The sequence below is a fragment of the Austrofundulus limnaeus genome, unplaced genomic scaffold (assembly GCF_001266775.1).
Source record: "Austrofundulus limnaeus strain Quisiro unplaced genomic scaffold, Austrofundulus_limnaeus-1.0 Scaffold250, whole genome shotgun sequence".
Lineage (NCBI taxonomy): Eukaryota > Metazoa > Chordata > Actinopteri > Cyprinodontiformes > Rivulidae > Austrofundulus > Austrofundulus limnaeus.
This window is the reverse complement of record NW_013952652.1, coordinates 759,653-777,486: the sequence shown is the minus strand read 5'-3', so window position 1 is coordinate 777,486 and position 17,834 is coordinate 759,653. Positions and strand designations below refer to the sequence as shown.

The 17,834-nt window shown below is 42.0% G+C and overlaps 1 protein-coding gene across 1 annotated transcript in view; it reads left to right on the top strand.

Moving 5' to 3' along the window:
• The window catches only part of cntnap2b (contactin associated protein 2b), a gene marked incomplete in the record, with an annotated part of 52,119 nt that overhangs the window by 31,386 nt on the left and 2,899 nt on the right, over window positions 1-17,834 (top strand). Inside the window, 15 exon segments of the mRNA XM_014020383.1 lie at window positions 619-762; window positions 949-1,207; window positions 3,159-3,308; window positions 5,325-5,487; window positions 5,586-5,692; window positions 6,257-6,376; window positions 7,089-7,204; window positions 8,075-8,159; window positions 8,624-8,780; window positions 9,068-9,195; window positions 9,282-9,452; window positions 10,982-11,200; window positions 13,463-13,699; window positions 13,832-14,065; window positions 15,481-15,614. Coding sequence (XP_013875837.1) covers window positions 619-762; window positions 949-1,207; window positions 3,159-3,308; window positions 5,325-5,487; window positions 5,586-5,692; window positions 6,257-6,376; window positions 7,089-7,204; window positions 8,075-8,159; window positions 8,624-8,780; window positions 9,068-9,195; window positions 9,282-9,452; window positions 10,982-11,200; window positions 13,463-13,699; window positions 13,832-14,065; window positions 15,481-15,614 — 2,424 coding nt within the window.

Below are 17,834 nucleotides of genomic sequence, written 5' to 3'. Positions count from 1 at the left end.
GAATTTTGCCTGAAACTCTCAGACTGAAGAAGTCTCTTGGAAGAGAGACGAAACGTTTCATTAAAGAAGAACCCGTCCAGAGGACCTATACAATTTTTTTTCCTTTGACTTTTTGCTGAGAGTTCTTTAGGCCCTGACAATTCAAACTAACAAAGCCTCTCTCTCCACCCACATTTCTTTAGCTGAGTTATAAATAGAAAAAAGTTCACATAAAGCAATTTTGAAAGAAAGAAAAAAGGAAGAAGGCAAATAATTTCAGATAAAAAAATGATGCACCATGGTCTAAAAATAGATGCGATGTTTTAATTCCCCCTGGACCCAAATGAAAAACCAAGCTGCCAAACATGGAGCGGAGCACTCCTCCCTCTTTCTGTCCTTGTTGAAGCATCATGTTTGAAGTCGCACAGTTTCAGTTTCTTCAGAAACTTTCAGCAAAGCCATTCAGCACTCAATATCCACAGAGAAAATGTCCAGATGTTCTTGATTTGAGGGTTTGGCATGAGTAACCACAGTGACTTCTGTTAAAACACTGCTTGTTGTTCAGTGTCTGTCAGCACTGAAACCTGTGTGAAGGTTCAGTTTTGTTTTTACAATCTTTTTCCTGCTGTGTGTTGTCAGATCAGCTTTGGAGGACTTCCTGAGTCTGCAAAGCTGAGCTCAGGCAGTAAACAGAACTTTGTTGGCTGCATGGAGAGAATCACTTACAATGGGGACAACATCACCAACTTGGTGCGCAGGAAGAGGGTCGACACCTCCAGCTTTGTAAGACAAATCTCTTCTGCATGCAAGCTTTTTGATTCCTTTTGTTTTTCTGTGGCATGGCTGATTTTTCACTCATAACGGACACTGAACCACTGAACAAATCGTGAAAAATTAAAGTAACTGAGCAGCACAGCACGGTCCATTTCTGAAGCATTAATTCTGCTGTTTCTCTGTGTTTCACTTCAGCGTAACCTGACGTTCTTCTGCTCAGAGTCCAACTTCTTCCCGGTCTTCTTTAACTCCACATCCTTCCTGCGGCTGCCGGGTCAGAGTGACAGCGACACGCTGTCAGTCAGTTTGTCTTTCAGGACGTGGAACCCCAACGGGCTGCTGATGTTCACCCAGCTGGCTGACGGATGGGTGGAGCTGGGGCTGATTGACGGCAGGGTCACCATCTTCATGAACGTCACACAGAAGAAGAACACACGGATTGACATTTCTTCAGGTTAGATTTCAGCCTTCAGTTGAATAAGTTCAGTTTATTTATACAGCACCAAGTCAGAACAAACGTCATCTCAGGGCACTGTACACGAAAAACAATAAATGTAAAGAAGCCAGCAGATTGTGGTGAACCACTTCATCCCAGTCTCCCATCCTGAGCAGCTCATTGGTGACAGTGGAGAGGAAAAACTCCCTTTTAACAGGAAGAAACCTCCAGCAGAACCAGGCTCAGGACAGGCGAACATCTGCCTCGGCCGGCTGGGTTTGGAGAAACAGGAAAGAGACAGAGACAAACACAGGACTGGTCCAGGTGTATTTTCTTCTTTAAGAAAGACAAAGAAAACATGTTATTGATAGAAATAATTACAATAAACATGTAGAGGAGAGTGAGTAAAGACAACAGCAGAGTGAAGAAATGTGCTCAGTTTGTGCTCCAGCAGTCTAAGTCTATAGCAGCAGAAATGAAGAATAACTCAGGAAACCTAAGTCTAACTATAGGATTTATCAAAAAGGAAAGTCTTCAGTCTAATCTTAAAAGTAGACAGAGTGTCAGCCTCACGGACAGAAACTGGAAGTTGGCTCCACAAGAGAGGAGCTTGATAAATGAAAGCTCTGCCTCCCATTCTACTTTTAGAAACTCGAGGAACCACAAGTAAACCTGCAGTCTGAGAACGAAGTGCTCTGTTAGGAAAATATGGAACAATAAGATGTTTAATATATGATGGAGCTTTGTATGTTAGGAGTAATATTTTAATTGTTTATGAATGAATTGTAGCTTCTCATCTGCATTTTTGCATTTCTTAGTTTTCTTCATAATTTCCCACATTCTTTTCCCTTGTATGTTTGTGTTTGCTGGATAACAAATTATTTCATGAATTACTGGATGAATTTGAATGAAACTCACAGAAATCTCAGGCATATATTTAAACTCTATACCATAATAAAGTATATGTCACCTTCAGTTGTTATTAAAATGTTGTTTTTATGTTTAAATAGAAAATAAACTTGCTCCGCTTAGTTAGCTTCTGAAAATAGTCAAAGGTATTTTGAATCTGAAAAGGGCTGAACTGAGAAGTAGTATTAGGAGCTCAGCAGACACTTTCAGTTTCACCAGTTTTTTGCTTTGTTGCTGCCGAGAGCCTGCAGAGGAGTCGGGGATGGGGTGGGTGTGTGTGCTGTGTGATGAGGAAGCTCAGCTTGGAGACAGCCCAGAGGAGATGGTCCCAACAGGCGGTTCTAATTCCAACCAGTCATTTTTGCTCCCCTGCCTGGCTGCCTCAAGACACTTCAGGATTTCTCAAACATTCATGAATGAGTCAAAGCGAGGCTCTGTGCATGTTTTTGATGCACATGTTTTTAATGAACATTATAACATGATATAAAACTCAAAAAAGTTGATTTTACATGACATATCCCCTTTAAAAACCACATGACTGAGTATAATTCAGTCATTTAACAGATACTGAGCTAAAATTTAATTCACACCTCATACTCAATGTGCCAGCCACTGTGCAAGATCTTAACCTAAAACTTTAACAGCTGCAGCTAATTCTGTGTCTGTTAGGAAAATATCTCATTAACCACTTGACAGCTTCTACTGAAAAGTTCAGAGTAGCCTGTGAATACACGTCAGTATCTAGTTAACTTTTAGCTACTGAAAATAAGCCAACACATTAAAGGTGGTTGGGCTGAGAGCCTTCTTTAACACACCCTTTGAGCTCCAACAGATCTTTGATTAAAACTTAAGCATGGTTTGGTTATAGCTGAGGTTGGTAAGGTATTTTCACAGATGGACCTAATCTGCTCAGCTCATAAAATGATATTTGTTTAAAACTCTGATATGAAAGCAGTGGGTGATACACGTCTGTAAGTTTTAACCATCATAGTTGACTTGTTGCAGCTTGTTAAATGTGTTTCAGCTGCCAAAGGATGAAAATGTGTTTTTGTCTCCTCAGGCTCAGGTTTGAATGATGGCCAGTGGCATAGTGTCCATTTGAATGCTCTGGAAAACCATGCTATGCTGACAGTGGATGGAGACGAGGCCTCAACAGTCAGGACAGCTATTCCCATCCAGATCCAGACTGGTGGAACCTACTACTTTGGAGGTGATTGCTCAAAATGATAACTACCTGTCCTCCAAGCAGCACTGAGAGACTGCTTCTATCTCTGGGTACTTGTTAGCAGGAAGGTTTTCAACAGACCAGGTGACCTTCAGGGCCTATGGTCTGACCTCTCCCTGTATCCGAGTCTCCTCAGTGATTGACGTGACCTCAGCCATGACTACAGAAATATTCAGAGTGCTTCTTCCACCTTTACTGTATCACCAGTTCAGGTCAGCAGGTCATCACCCAAACCAAGCCCTGCTGGAACCATGAGACTCTTAATGAGGCCTCCCTGGATCCTCCCCACACGAGTTTTTATAGACCCTGCAGCTCCTCTGTCTGCTCTGCATCTGTCAGCTGCTGGTTCTCTTCAGGAAAAGCAAAAACCTGAATGTCTTCTTTGTTAGCTTGTTGGCCTCCATCACTGTTTGTGTCGTACAGCTCAGACCCCTGTGGCTTCTGGACACAGCTACAGGAAGTCACATGTGCATTAAAGACCCTGATCACAGCCTGCTTGGGTTTCAGGATTGGCTTGGATTACCTGGTCTGCCTGGCAGTCTTGGAATGTTAATACAAATTACTGAAACTGAGACAAAAATCCAAACATTACAAACTGAAATGGCTTGGACCTATTGGACTTGGACTTTTCCTATTTTAATTGTGATTGAGTTTGTTTTTGTATGAGCTGTGTTGCAGTGCTGATTCTGTACAGCACTTTGGTCTACTATGGTGCAAAAAGTGCTTTACAAATAAAGTTGGATTGGATTGGATTGGATTACTGTACATAAATAAACACTAATTTATAATATACTGTATAATTCCTACCTTCCTAATCACAGGCTGTTAACCAATGGAGATACCATTCTGTGGTTTCTTCAGGCTGAGTCCAGCTCAGTCTCAGGAGTCGAGGCTTCAGGTCCTGGCTTCACAGGTTGTCCCAGTTTCCTGCTCTGGGTCAGGTTATCTGTTTATTATGAATCCTTGACACCAGTTTTATCATAGAAGACCCCATCAGGGGGCTGACACCCTAGACAACACAGTCCCAAGGATTTTAGTGGGGCACCAACAACTTGTCTGAGTTATGGTGCGTTCACACCAAACGTGATTTCAGCATCAGGAGCATCAGGTTTACATGCAAAGTCTATGGTGGACGCGCTTCAATCAGCGTCGGGAAGGGCTGCGGCGCCTCAAGCGCGATTAGAGCAGCACGATTTGAACGATCTGAGCGTTCGACGCGCTGAGGCACAAATCGCTGAAGTTAGAAATATCTGAACTTTTGCAGCTCGACGCGCAGCATCAACCAATCAGAGAGACTCCACTGTGTGACGTAGCGACATATTTCCCGACGGGACAGTTTACTGAATGATGTCCACTAACCTGAAACAGATGGAGAGGAGCTCTTTAGCTGAAATCGAGTGCCTGCAGTCAGTGTCCTGACAGGAGATATCCTCACCAATGCGTGGCAGCGACTCATCAGACTGGAAAAATAGTCCTGAAAGTGAGCTGTGAGCCTCTCTCGCAGCTCCTGGGTAATGAAACTCAGAATGTCTCTGAATTATCTGGTGAACTAATTATGAATTAATTATCTGATGAACGTGACATGCTCTTGCTCTCTGTAAATAAAGCAAAGCCACTTCCTCGTCCGACATTAAACAGAGCCCGACAGAGGAGGGAGGGGCGGGGAGGCTGTTGCGTGCGAGCGCTTCAAGAGCTGACCTGCGTCTGACCTCAAAGTGCACAAGTGTCCAACTTGAAGCGTTGGATGCGATTTTGAAGCTGAAATCGCGTTCGGTGTGAATGCAGCATTAGTCATGAAGGGGTATGTTTCATTTGGTTCTGTAAATAAATGTGTGAGTAAGCTCTAAAATAAAAGCTGGATGTTTTTCTGTCACAGGCGACACATGCTGTTGTCTTTATGATGTCATGAGTTCTACAGGAGGAAAAAGAGACTACAGAAGAACTATTTAGTTCTCATATTTGTGTTTCTACTGTAGTAACAAGAGTTTTTATTTTCTCCAGGGTACTTCCTGCACACAAACAGCCGCTCACTACCACGCTCCTTCCAGGGCTGCATGCAGATGATCCACATCGATGACCAGCTGGTGGACCTCCGAGCCGTGGAGCAGGGTTTTATTGGAACGTTTGAAAACGTCAGCCTCGATATGTGTGCGATTACAGACAGGTGCGGCACTCAGAATATTAAGACAAGTGAAAGCAGAGTCCTACTGCCTTACAGAAACCGCTTCACATATCTGACCTGCTTTTTGTCTGTGATGGCAGATGTGTTCCTAACCACTGTGAGCATGGTGGGCGGTGCTCCCAGACATGGGAAACGTTTAGCTGCAACTGTAGTGGCTCTGGCTACACTGGAGCCACCTGTCATACCTGTGAGTACTAACCACATTCATCTTTCCATCACGAGCTGGCAAACAGCTTGTGCAAGCAAAACGCAGGCTGGAATGATCGGGACAGAGATTAAAGTAACCAGGAAACATGACATGACTGTTTTAATCCATGTAAACCAGCTGAGCTGAGTTGTATATAAAATAACTGTTAATAAATCTGCTCTTAAAACTGATTTTTACTCTTTGCCTTTAACCCAATCTTGAGTTTTTGCCTTTTATTATTTTTATATTGTTTGTTTTTTTGTGTATTGTCTCTGTTGATGTGATGTCTCCCAAACATTCCAATTAACTCTAGAGTTGTTCAAAATAATAATTTTCTGGTAGTTAAACATCAGAAGAAGTGGATTTGGTTTTGAACAGGACTTGTGCAAGGCAGAAGAAATCTCTAAACTCCTTTTGTGCATCAGAATCTGTAAAAGTCTAGCAGCTTAAGAAGAAAGCAGGTTACACTGTAATCAAGCTGGATAATCATGTTCTGTACACACAGACCACTCGCTGATGGTTGCTGTTTTCTTCCTGACCTGTTTGAGTGTTCCTCCTCTGCAGCCCTGTACCAGCAGTCCTGTGAGGAGTACAAGCTGCAAGGGAAGACTTCAGGAACCTACTGGATTGACCCAGATGGCAGTGGCTCCATGGCTCCTTTCAGAGTCAGCTGTGATATGTCAGGTGAGATGTTGCTGCTAACAGGACTTATAACCCTTTATTTTCTTCTCTGTGGCTGTTGGTATGGCCGCACAAAGGAAATGTGTTACTGTAAACAGAATCTAAAATAAGCCACAAACTCAGGTAGGCTCACTCCTGCTGTAGGCAGCAGACAGTAAATATGAATACGGTAATACGGTTTCAGGTTTTTAATTTGATGGACACCAGCGATGATGGAGTCTGAAAGAGGAGGCTCCTTTTTTATCTGCCAATTAACTGATTCTTATAACCAATGTGACATTATGATGCCATGAATTGTTTCTGGTTGCAGTTTAAATGTGAAATGATCCAGTTGAAATTCTTCTCATTAAACAGGATTTAAAGCTGAGTTTTGTTTCTGCATGTGTGTTCCACAAGGGTGTGTGTTGGTTACCAGTAAATTTTTTATAGTGTCTGTTTATAAAGCAAACATTTCTATTCAGTTCTTGAAGGGATAGCGCAGACGTTTGAAGAAGTAGTTTAATTTTGGTAGGACTGATGAGCTAACAGCTAGAAAACATCACTTCTAAAGTTTTAAACCATACCTGAGGTGTTCCAGAGACGTGCCTCTGTCACATTGTACATCATTGCGTTTGTTTTTGTTTTTAGCTGTTTTCCATCTGCCAACATTTTGTTTATAGTAATTGAAGCTTTGCTGAAAAGCTCTAATTGTTTTGATTTTTTTGTTGTTTTTCAGAGGACTTGTCATGGACCACACTAAGGAATGATTTGTCCCCACAGATGGCTGTCTCTGCTGCAAACAAGGGCATGAAAACAGCTCTGCAAATTTCTTACAATGTTACAGACGAACAGGTACAAAGTGGGAACTAACAGTGATTTTCTTTTCTACGTGTTGCCCACTCTGAGAAAATGTTTTTGCCCTTGTCCTTGTGTGTGTGTGATTGTTTTTACCATTAGCAAAATATCTCATGAACCCTTAGATGAATTTTAAGTAACCTCCCCGAAAGTACTCATATGAAATGTACACCTACAAATAAACTTTTAGGGTCATCCCTTTATAAATGGCTTCTGTAATTAACATTATTCACAGTGTTTTTCACTGATACTGGGCTAAGATTGGGTGTGGTAGTAAGTGAGAGTCATCCTCATCCTGCACTCGGAGCACTACACATTGTACTGCATATTCAATGAAAACTGGTCTATGTCTGTATTTATTTAAGTGTTCCGTTGCCAATGATCTGAGGAACCACTGAACAGATGTGATAAACCTCTCAGGAAGTGATCATTAAAACGTTTACAACAAACTGAGTCAAGATGGCTGCCACAGCTGATCTACCCTTTCCATCAGAGAAATGGTTATAGCTTACTCAGATTTAATGAAAGTAAGGTAAAGTGTGTGGTAATCACTGACAGTCGTCCTCAACATTAACATTGTGGCTGTGGCGGCCATCTTGAATTAAAACTGGCATAATTCATTTATTATTGTGTTGCTTAATAATATTAATAGTGTAGTTACAAACATGACTTTCTATTGTAGTTTAAACAATGTAATGTATTTTAAAAAGTATAAAAAGTTACAGAAGTCAGAAATTATAGGGCACTATTCTTGATAGAGCTGAATGTCTGAATATTTAAAACAGCACAAAATATAAGAAACTTCAAACTGGAAGATAACATTTCTATTTATTATCCATGAGATCATGTTGTTTTTGTGTGTTTCAGGTGCTGTCTATCACCAGCAGAGCACACAGGTGTGAGCAGTTTGTAGCTTACAGCTGCAGAATGTCCCGTCTGCTCAGTGGTCCAGGTGAGCGATCAGGACTCATACACAAGCTGATCTGAGCTAGTTTTAAAGCAGTATGTGACAATAAAAGGTTCTGAAGGATGTAACTTTGTAAAACTAAACAATGGGACACACAATCAGTGACCCTGTGAGTTAGTTTGATTTTTCTTTGATTTAATTCAGAACTGAGGTGTCAAACACACCTCATCTTCTCTTCAAAACTCTCTGAGGACAACTTTTGTTTAGTCGTTTTTCTGTTTTGTCTTCTAAACTCTCAATCTGTTCAGATTGTGTTTTGTAATCCCTTGGGTGATAGGACTTTATGTGGTTAGCTGAATGAGCTAAATGCTCTCCCACCTTCTGAAGAGGAAACAGACAGGACATTTCAGTAGAAGTGTGTGCCAGTTAGGGGGCCTGGAGTCATGATTCCCCAGAAAAAGAAAAAAACTGTAAAGTAAACTTTATAAATGTGTTGGTTTGACTCCTAGATGGTGTTCCATTTACCTGGTGGGTGGGCCGAGACAACAAAAAGCACTGGTACTGGGGGGGTTCTGGACCTGGGATCCAGAAGTGTGCCTGTGGGATTGAAAACAACTGTACAGATCCCAAACACTTCTGCAACTGTGACTCTGACCTGCGAACCTGGTGAGTGTTGTCTTCATCTGTGTCTGGACCTGGTCTCCATCTCAGCTTTTATTTATAACATTTTTATTTACAATATTTCAGATCAATACCAAATTTTAAATGAATTCACCAGTAGTGAGAGTTAATTGACCAACATACAAAATAAAAAGCTTTGGTCCAAGCACAAAACCCTGAGGAACTCCACAACTAACATTACATAATTCAGATCTTGTATTATTTGCCTGAACTTGAATAAATGTAAATGTAATAATTTTAGTTGATGAGGACAGTTGTTCTGTTGTTGGCAGGAAGGAGGATGCAGGCCTGCTGGTTTATAAAGACCATTTGCCCGTCAGGGAGGTTGTGGTTGGTGACACCAGCAGAACTGGATCTGAGGCCAAACTGACTGTCGGGCCTCTTAGATGTCAGGGGGACCGTGAGTTTTTCACTTTGTCTTTCACAGACTCAGCCTTGATGCCTCAGGATAATAAGACTCGTTTGGTTTTGTTTTGTTTTTTGAAGGGGACTACTGGAACGCAGCCTCTTTCAGCAGCCCAGCCTCCTCCCTCCACTTCCAGTCTGTCTCAGGACAAACCAGCACTGATGTCTCCTTCTACTTTAAGACGTCCTCCTCTTATGGAGTCTTCATGGAGAGTCTGGGAGCCAGCAGCTTCCTTCACGTTGAACTGAAAGGTTTGTGTGTACTAGGGTTCCGACGCAATCTGTAAACGGTTACATTTAATCTCATTGGTTTCCATTTTTAAGAGATGTATGGAAAGATTATATAAATTTATTACGTTGTGGTAAAAAGATGAACATACAACTCCACTTTCAGTAAAGTTGGGATGTTTTGTAAAACATAAATAAAAACAGAATATGATTATTTGTGTTTTGAATTTGATGCTGCAACACATTCTATAAAAGCATGTTTCCCACTGTGTTCCATCAGCTTTCCTTTTAACAACACTCAATAAGTGTTTATAAACTGAAGACACGAACCCCTAATTTACACTACATGCATCTCCGCTCCGCTGCGGTCCAACCTCCGCAGCAAATATGCAACCATTCTAATGAATGAGAGTATTTATACTGGCTTCGCACGGCAGCAGAGAGCGGAACCAAACCTATTTTTGCCGGATGCCGGAGCTGCTCCGGAGTCAATCTACAAAGATCACATCGCACCAACAGGAAAAGGAACAAGCACAACATCCGTATTTTCAGAATAAGACACCATAAGGTGGAATAATTTTGTCGAAATCCCAGCTATATTACTAAAAATACGGATATATTTCTACACAAATGCTGTCAGAATGTATCGTTATGTTTGGGAAGCAGATGGAAACATTTAGCATGAAGCATATGTGTACACACACGATACACGTGGATTTTATTTTGAAATCAGAAGTTTCAAAAAGACGACAGCGAGACAGTTCAACCATAGATAACAAAAGCTTTTATATCAATGTTTTCAGCTGTGTTTGGAGTTCGTCTTTCACAGAATTTATTATTTTTTGCTCTGACTTCCACATTTATCACTGGATTTATCGCGCAATCTCCTTCCTGCACAGCCTCCCTCCTCAGTGTGTCGCACCGCAGTGGAGCGGAGCGGAGCGGACGCTGTATAAATTAGGGAGCAAACGAATGGCTGCGAACTGCGCAGCTGAGCGGAATCGCATCTTGTGTAAATCTGGGTAATTGTTGAAGTTTTATAGGTGGAATTCTTTCCATTCTTGCTTGTAGAACAACTCCAGTTGTTCAACGGTCCGGGGTCTCTGTTGTTGTATTTTGCTCTTTATAATGCTCCACACATTTCCAATGTGAGACAGGTCTGGACTGCAGGTAGGTCAGTCTAGTACCTGCACTCTTTTACTACGAAGCCACGCTGTTAAAACAAGTGCAGAATGTGTCTTCATCGTCCTGCTGAAATCAGCAGGATGTCCCTGAAACAGACGTGGCTTAGACGGCAGCATATGTTGTTCCAAAACCTTGATGTAGCTTTCAGCTTTAATGGAGCCTTCTCAGATGTGGCAGTTACCCATGCCATGGGCACTAATACACCCCTATACCATCAGAGAGGCTGGCTTTTGAACTTTCTGCCTAATTTTAAGACAAAGTGGGAACTCAGATTTAGGATGAGAATGTAAAACTGCTACAATGACTGGTTTTAAAGTTTAAATGTATTAAAGGGTGCAATAAGCATTGGTTAATGTGTGTTTTCCCAGGCGGATCAGTGGTCCTGGTCTCATTTGATGTGGGCAGTGAGAGGGTGGTGCTCAGTGTTCGCTCACAGAGTGCTCTCAGTGATGACCAGTGGCACCGTGTGGAGGTGGAGAAGAACATTAAGGAAGCTGTTCTGCAGCTGGATGGTGTTCACAGAGACGTCCGAGCCGTCCCCCCACAGGGACACAGGAAACAGGACTTCTACACTGATCTGTATGTTGGTAAGCAGCAAACGGACCCAGCACAGTCCAATCTTTTTACAGAGCCCGGGAGGAATCTTTCTTTTATCTTACAGCCATGATGTATGCTGCTGCTTAAAAAAAAACTACAACTGACGTTAAAACAGAATCTGAGTTAGTGTAGAGTTCTGTTGGGTGACAAAAGTTTTCACTCGTTCTTTCTGTTTTATAACCATAGAACCTGAAATTTATCTAGGATTTATTCTATTTTATAATAAATAATAACAAACCTACACAAAATATCAGGTGTGTTTTACATAAAGAAAAAAACTGAAAAGTGCTGCATACATTTATACTGAGCTGCCTCAGTCATCACTAGGGCCCTTTGAATTTCACATTTTATGTTATAATTAAACACAAGCTTAAACCTGCTCCATAAAATCAGCTAAAAATATCTACTGCAGTAACAGCAGATCCTAGAGTCTGGATCAGCATCTCAGATTACTAATATTTGATCTGAGCTGTCCCAATTCTTGAATGATGATGATGTCATTATTCTGAACTAATCTGAATCTGGACTGAACCTGCACTGTACAGCCTTCTGCAGTGTCAAACAAAATGAAATTAACCGAAATTTGCTGAGTTGAATGAGTGGGAGGTGCTACTGGTTCCTCCAAAAGACCAGAAACATCCAGATTATTCTAAATTGTCCCAGGTTTCTGAGTGCGAATGGTTGTGAGTCTCTGTGATGGACTGGAGACATGTTCAAGGTGTCCCTGGCCTCTTTTACATGACCCTGCATGGAACACCAGGTGATGGATGGATGGATGGATGGATGGATGGATGGATGGACGGATGATGGATGGATGGATGGATGGATGGATGGATGGATGGATGGATGGATGGATGGATGGATGATGGATGGATGGATGGATGGATGGATGGATGGATGGATGGATGGATGGATGGATGGATGATGGATGGATGGATGGATGGATGAGTACCTCCTTTAATATTTTATTCAGCTTTATTAAGCATGAATGTCATTTTAAATTTGTTCTTTTAATGATTTAATTAAAGGTTTTCAAAGATGGAATCTTTTCAGCTACGATTTTTAAAATCAGGAATTTGTTGCTCAAATTCTAATTTATTAAAGAAAATTTCTTTCAAAGTTACATTTATTCACTTAAATCTTTATTAAAAGGTGCTACAGGTTTCAGAAAGTCTGACTTGAACAGGTCTAATAAAATCTATATAGTGATCACGACTGAAACAATGTTACTGGTTCTGTTTTTGTTTTTTTATTTGCTGCTTTCACTTTTAGCTAATATTCTGCTTCTTAGTTCTTTTACAACCTTTTGGTACTTTTAGCTGATGTTCTCCTACTTTAATGACAGCCTTTTGCTGTCTTTGGATTTTTCAGCCACATTTGGATACTTTTAGCTTTAACTGCCATTCTAATTCTTTTAGATACAAGTTTGCTATTTTTAGCCAACTTTTTACTGCATTTAGCTTTTAAATAGTGTTCTGTTGCCTTTAACTTTTAGCTAACGCTTTGCTACTTTCAGCTAGTCTTTTGGTTCTCTATGCTGTCACTTAGCATTTTGCTACTTTTATCCAATATCTTGCGGTGATCCATTAGCTTTTAGCTAGTCATTTAAGATTTTCAGCAAGTAAGTCAGCAGTCACACTAGCCTGGTAAAAACCAGCCCCTTGTCCTTTGCTTTGTTTCATACAGAGGGTCTTTCTTGCTGGAGGTGTGGACTCTGTTTACGTTTAAAATGATTGGATCTGATGTAACCAATCGCTAACGTTTGGCTGTGACATATGTTGTGCACCAGCTCAACAGAGAAGGAAGCTAAGCTAAGAAGCTAACCAGAAATTGTGTGCTCTGTAAACAACCATCCCCTACTAAGAGGAGAGAAGAACAGAGCTGAAGGAGATGGCTGTAAATGAGTGCTGCAGGCTTTGTGAGACTAATTTAATTTAATCTGGAAGCCTTGTCAACACAGACTGACAGGCTTCATTCACGTTTTGCCATTGCTTAATTACAAGCGGACTAAAATTATGCAGAAAATCAACAGTGTCGTTCACAACTTCTTCTGTTCGCTGGTTGGCTCGGTTGAAATTCTACTGGAGAAATCCTTGTCTATGGGAGAAATCCCAGATGGAGCAGAGAAGGGAATCAAGAATTGAGCAGAACTGTGTAGGAAGACAAGGGCCAGGCTACAGTCACACTGTATGTTCACAGAAATTGTCATTTCTCTTGTTAAATATTAAAACCTGTGTTGTGTCTTGTTTCAGGTGCTTCACGTGGTCAGAGGGGTTTCCTGGGCTGCATGCGGGCTCTTAAAATAAACGGTATCCTTCTGGACCTGGAAGAAAGAGCCCAGATGACTGTGGGGGTGAGTCCAGGCTGTCGGGGTCACTGTGGAAGTTATGGGATGCACTGCAAGAACGGAGGGAAGTGTGTGGAGCAGTATAATGGATACTCATGTGACTGCTCTCACACAGCGTATGATGGACCCTTCTGCACCAACGGTACAAACTGCTGACTTTATAGATATGTATTTTATGTATGAGTATGTTTTAATATGTTCTGTTTTAATATGTTCTGTGCGCGTGTGTGTGTGTGTGTGTGTGTGTGTGCACATGTGTACTTGTGTGTATCAGATGTGGGAGGTTATTTTGAGACAGGAACCCTGGTGCGTTATGACTTCCTGTCAGATGCAGGACCCTCTCTGCAGGAGGAGGACAGAGCTTTACCTGGGGGAGGTGCGTCAGGTGAAGCCAACCTTACCCGGGAGGAGCTGGTGTTCAGCTTCAGTACCTACAGCGCTCCCAGCATCCTCATCTATATCAGCTCCAGAACTCAGGACTCTATGGCTGTGGTGCTCAGACACAACGGTGAGCTACTTTTAATTGAATCATTTCATATGAACGAACGAACGATCGGTTGATCGATCAAGGATCATCTTCATGAAGACATCATGAGGAGGCGCATCCCTTAAAAGAAAAACTAAAAACCACACAAGGGAAGATGAGGAAATAAAACAAAACATCATATCAACAATGTGACACACTATGGTGTTTATGAAAAAAACCTCTGCATAGGGCAGATTTATTAGCCAGAGTAGTAAGTGAGTTTAGGGGGGCATGTATCTGAAGCCATAAGTGTTGTATGCACTTGTGTGAATATCTGAAAAATGAGCCAGAAGAATTGAGTCCCCAAAAACCCGCGCAGCCATAGTCCAGAATATTGATGGTAACTGTTCATTCTGAGCGGCCCTCAGCTTGCTCCAGGAACCAGATCACAGACGGGAGTAAGAGGGGGGAAAAGTGGGGGGCAGACCCTCAGTCGACGTAAGCATCCAGGAAGAATTTAGTCCAACAGCTCAAGGCCATGTAGAAGAGCCAAATCTGTAATCATTTGTTTGGGAACAGAAGAGAATGTTTAGAGCCAGGCAGACAATAACAATTTTCCATCTGCTTTAACGTCTGCTGGTACATCTCAAGGTGGCGAATCCAATCAGACAAATAGTGTGAACAATCTCGCCGAGCCGAACTGTCAGCTTCTCCAAGATCAATTCCATCTGGCCAGCAAAGTCCAGGGACCACAGCTGGCCCGCGACCCTCAGCAGAACCGCTTGTAGACTGAGTCCAGCTCACACAAGGCAAAAGTCTGAGTGCTGAAAGAACGGCAATCCTTCATATTGGTCAGGCAGCCAGGAAATGCCCCGTATAGCCACCGACGTTGTTTTGTAGAACACCAGGAGACCACCAAGCCAATCTGTAGAATCCAGTGATCAGAATCCAAATATATATCCAGAACAGAGCAGAACAGAGGTTTGACATGTCCCCTCATGGAAGAAAACTTTGTTCCAAAAGTTTATTAAGAGACCAGCTAACCAAATCCATAAAAATAAAATATCATAATTTCTGGTTTCGGATGAAAACGTAGAAAAGCTGGGAAGATAAGGGAGGGCAGGAAAGAAGGAAAAAAGCGTCTTACTCCTCCGAGAGCAGAACAGCAGGGAAAACAAATAAATAAATAAAAAGTAATAGTAGTACTAAGGCAACCAAAAATGCATGTGAATAATAATTGTATTTTCAGGTGTTTAAAAATAATAACTCAACCAACATTGATCCTAAGTTAAGTAGGCCTAACAGTAATTTTTGGAGGGATTTGACCCTCCAGCCCTGAAGCCTGACAGAGTGTCCTCTGAGGACTCTGGACCACCTGATGTCTCTGAGTTATTTGTTGCTGTTTACATCACAATAAAAAGGGCTCTTTTATAAACGTGTGGACTGTCTGTGTGTAGGCACTCTCCAGATTCGCTACAGTCTCGGGGGGCTAACAGAACCGTACACCATTGATGTTGACCATCGTAACATGGCAAATGGACAGCCACACTTTGTCAACATAACAAGGAACTACAGGGAGATCCGACTACAGGTGAGTTCCTTCAGTCATTGTGGCAGAATCCAGATGTTAGCAGTGAACAAGCAGTACAATGTCTCTGACCAAATTCAAGTACCTGATGTGTGTTTAAAGTAGAACAAATATCCGTTAAATAGGTTATGAATGTCTGCTGCAGTAGCCTGCTAAAAACCAGACCCTGTCCTTCACTTTGCTTCGTACAGAGGGTCTGGACTCGCGGCCATAGAGAGGTGATTCCTGCTGGAGGCGTGGCCTCTGCTGAAGTGTGTGTGTGCGTGTATGTATATGTTGCTGTGAAGGAGGCTAAGCTAAGAAGCTAACCGGAAATCACGTGCGCTGAAAACAACCCTACTGAGAGGAGAAATACACCGAGCCAAACAAGACGAGTGTAAATGAGAGCTGCTGCTTTGTCAGACAAATTTATTTTAATTTGGAAGCCTTATCAACACAGACTGGCTTCATTCACTTCCTCCACTGCCATTGCTAACTAACTAGCAGACACTGCGCAGAAAATTGACGTCGTTCAAAACTCCACCTTCTGTTTGCTGATTGGCCCAGGTAAAATAAACTACAAGCAGACACTGCGCAGAAAATCGACATTCTGTTCTCTGATTGGCCCGGCTAAAAATCTGCCAGTGAAATCCTTGTCAATGGGAGAAATGCCAGACAGAGCAGAGAAGGGAAACTAGAATTGAGCTGCATAGGAAGGCAAGGACCAGGCTACTGCTGCAGGGGACTGAGAAGAAGACTGAAGTTATATTTTTGGACTCTAAACACCAAACCAAGTCATCACAAATCTAGGGGTCAAAGTGGACAGTGAGCTTAGATTTGATAAGCAAATAAGAGCAGTTGTGAAATCCAGCTTTTTTCATTTAAGGCAGCTGGCTAAAGTCAAGCCCATTCTTTCTAGAAAGAACTTTGAGGCAGTAATCCACTCCTTCATCACCACTTTGTAAGACTACTGTAATGGACTTTATTTGGGGGTCAGTGCTTCCTCTGTTGCTCACCTCCAGAGGGTCCAAAATGTTCCCACGTCTTTTAACTGGCACAAAAGAGCATGAGCACATTCCCCCTGTTTTAGCCTCTCTGCACAGGTTGCCTGTACATTTTAAGATTCAAGTTTTTATTTGTTTTTAAAGCAATAATGATCTTGCCCCACTCTACCTCACTGAACTGCTGCACCCCTACACCTCCTCCTCCCGTTCTCTCAGGTCAGCAGACCAGCTGCTCCTGAGAATCCCAAACACCAAACGTAAGCTTCTAGGGGAAGTGCATTCTCCACTGCTGTGGAACAACCTGCCTTTGGGCATCAGACAGGCCACTTCTCTGACAGCAAAAAACATTACTTAAAACCTATCTCTTTTCTTTGGCTTTTAGCACCATCTGAGATGTTGACTTTTAGTTTGATTTGAGTTTATTAGGGAGTCATATTGTTTTTGTACTGTTTTTTTTTTCAGTGATTTTTGGTCAAAAGTAGCACAAAAACAGCTGCACTGGTCAACATGAAATTTGGCAGGACTGTAGAAAAGTCTGACCTACACTGCGCCAGCCAACGGTTTTACGATAGACCCCATATTTGAGGAGGGGGCTCCTTTCAAAGAGGGGGTGTCTGGACATGCAAAAATGCTTATAACTCAGAAACTGTTCCACATAGGAGCTTCAGATTTCTTTTGTTGTTTAGCTCTGATGAAGCTCTATCCATCAGGCCCACCAATCAGTGCCCCCACCCCCCCAGACCCCCAATTTCAAAAACTATGAAACATAGCTTCAGATTTTCGTTGGTTGTTTAGCTGATAAGGGGCTATTCATCAGGTTAACCAATGCCCCCCCACCCCCACCAAGTAAATGGTAAATGATTTGAACTTATATAGCCCCTTATCAAGTCTACAAAAATATCTAACACATGCAGGACAGTGGGTCACCAGGACCAGGGTTATAGACCTCTGTTCTAGGGGTTTAGTTGGAAAAAATAAACTGAAGATTTGCAGCTAAACTTGTCTTTTGTCATCTTTCCTCAGCTTGACCACTACCCTTTGTCTACATACATGTTGCCCGACGCTTCTGACACACAGTTCAACATGGTCAAAAGTATCTTTCTAGGAAAGGTTTTTGGTAAGTTTAGACAAAGAGAAATGATGTTCATTGATTCAGATCCTCTCCAGATGTTTTATGTACAGTTGTGGTGAAAAGTTTACATACACTTGTAAAGAAACATAATGTTATGGCTGTCTTGAG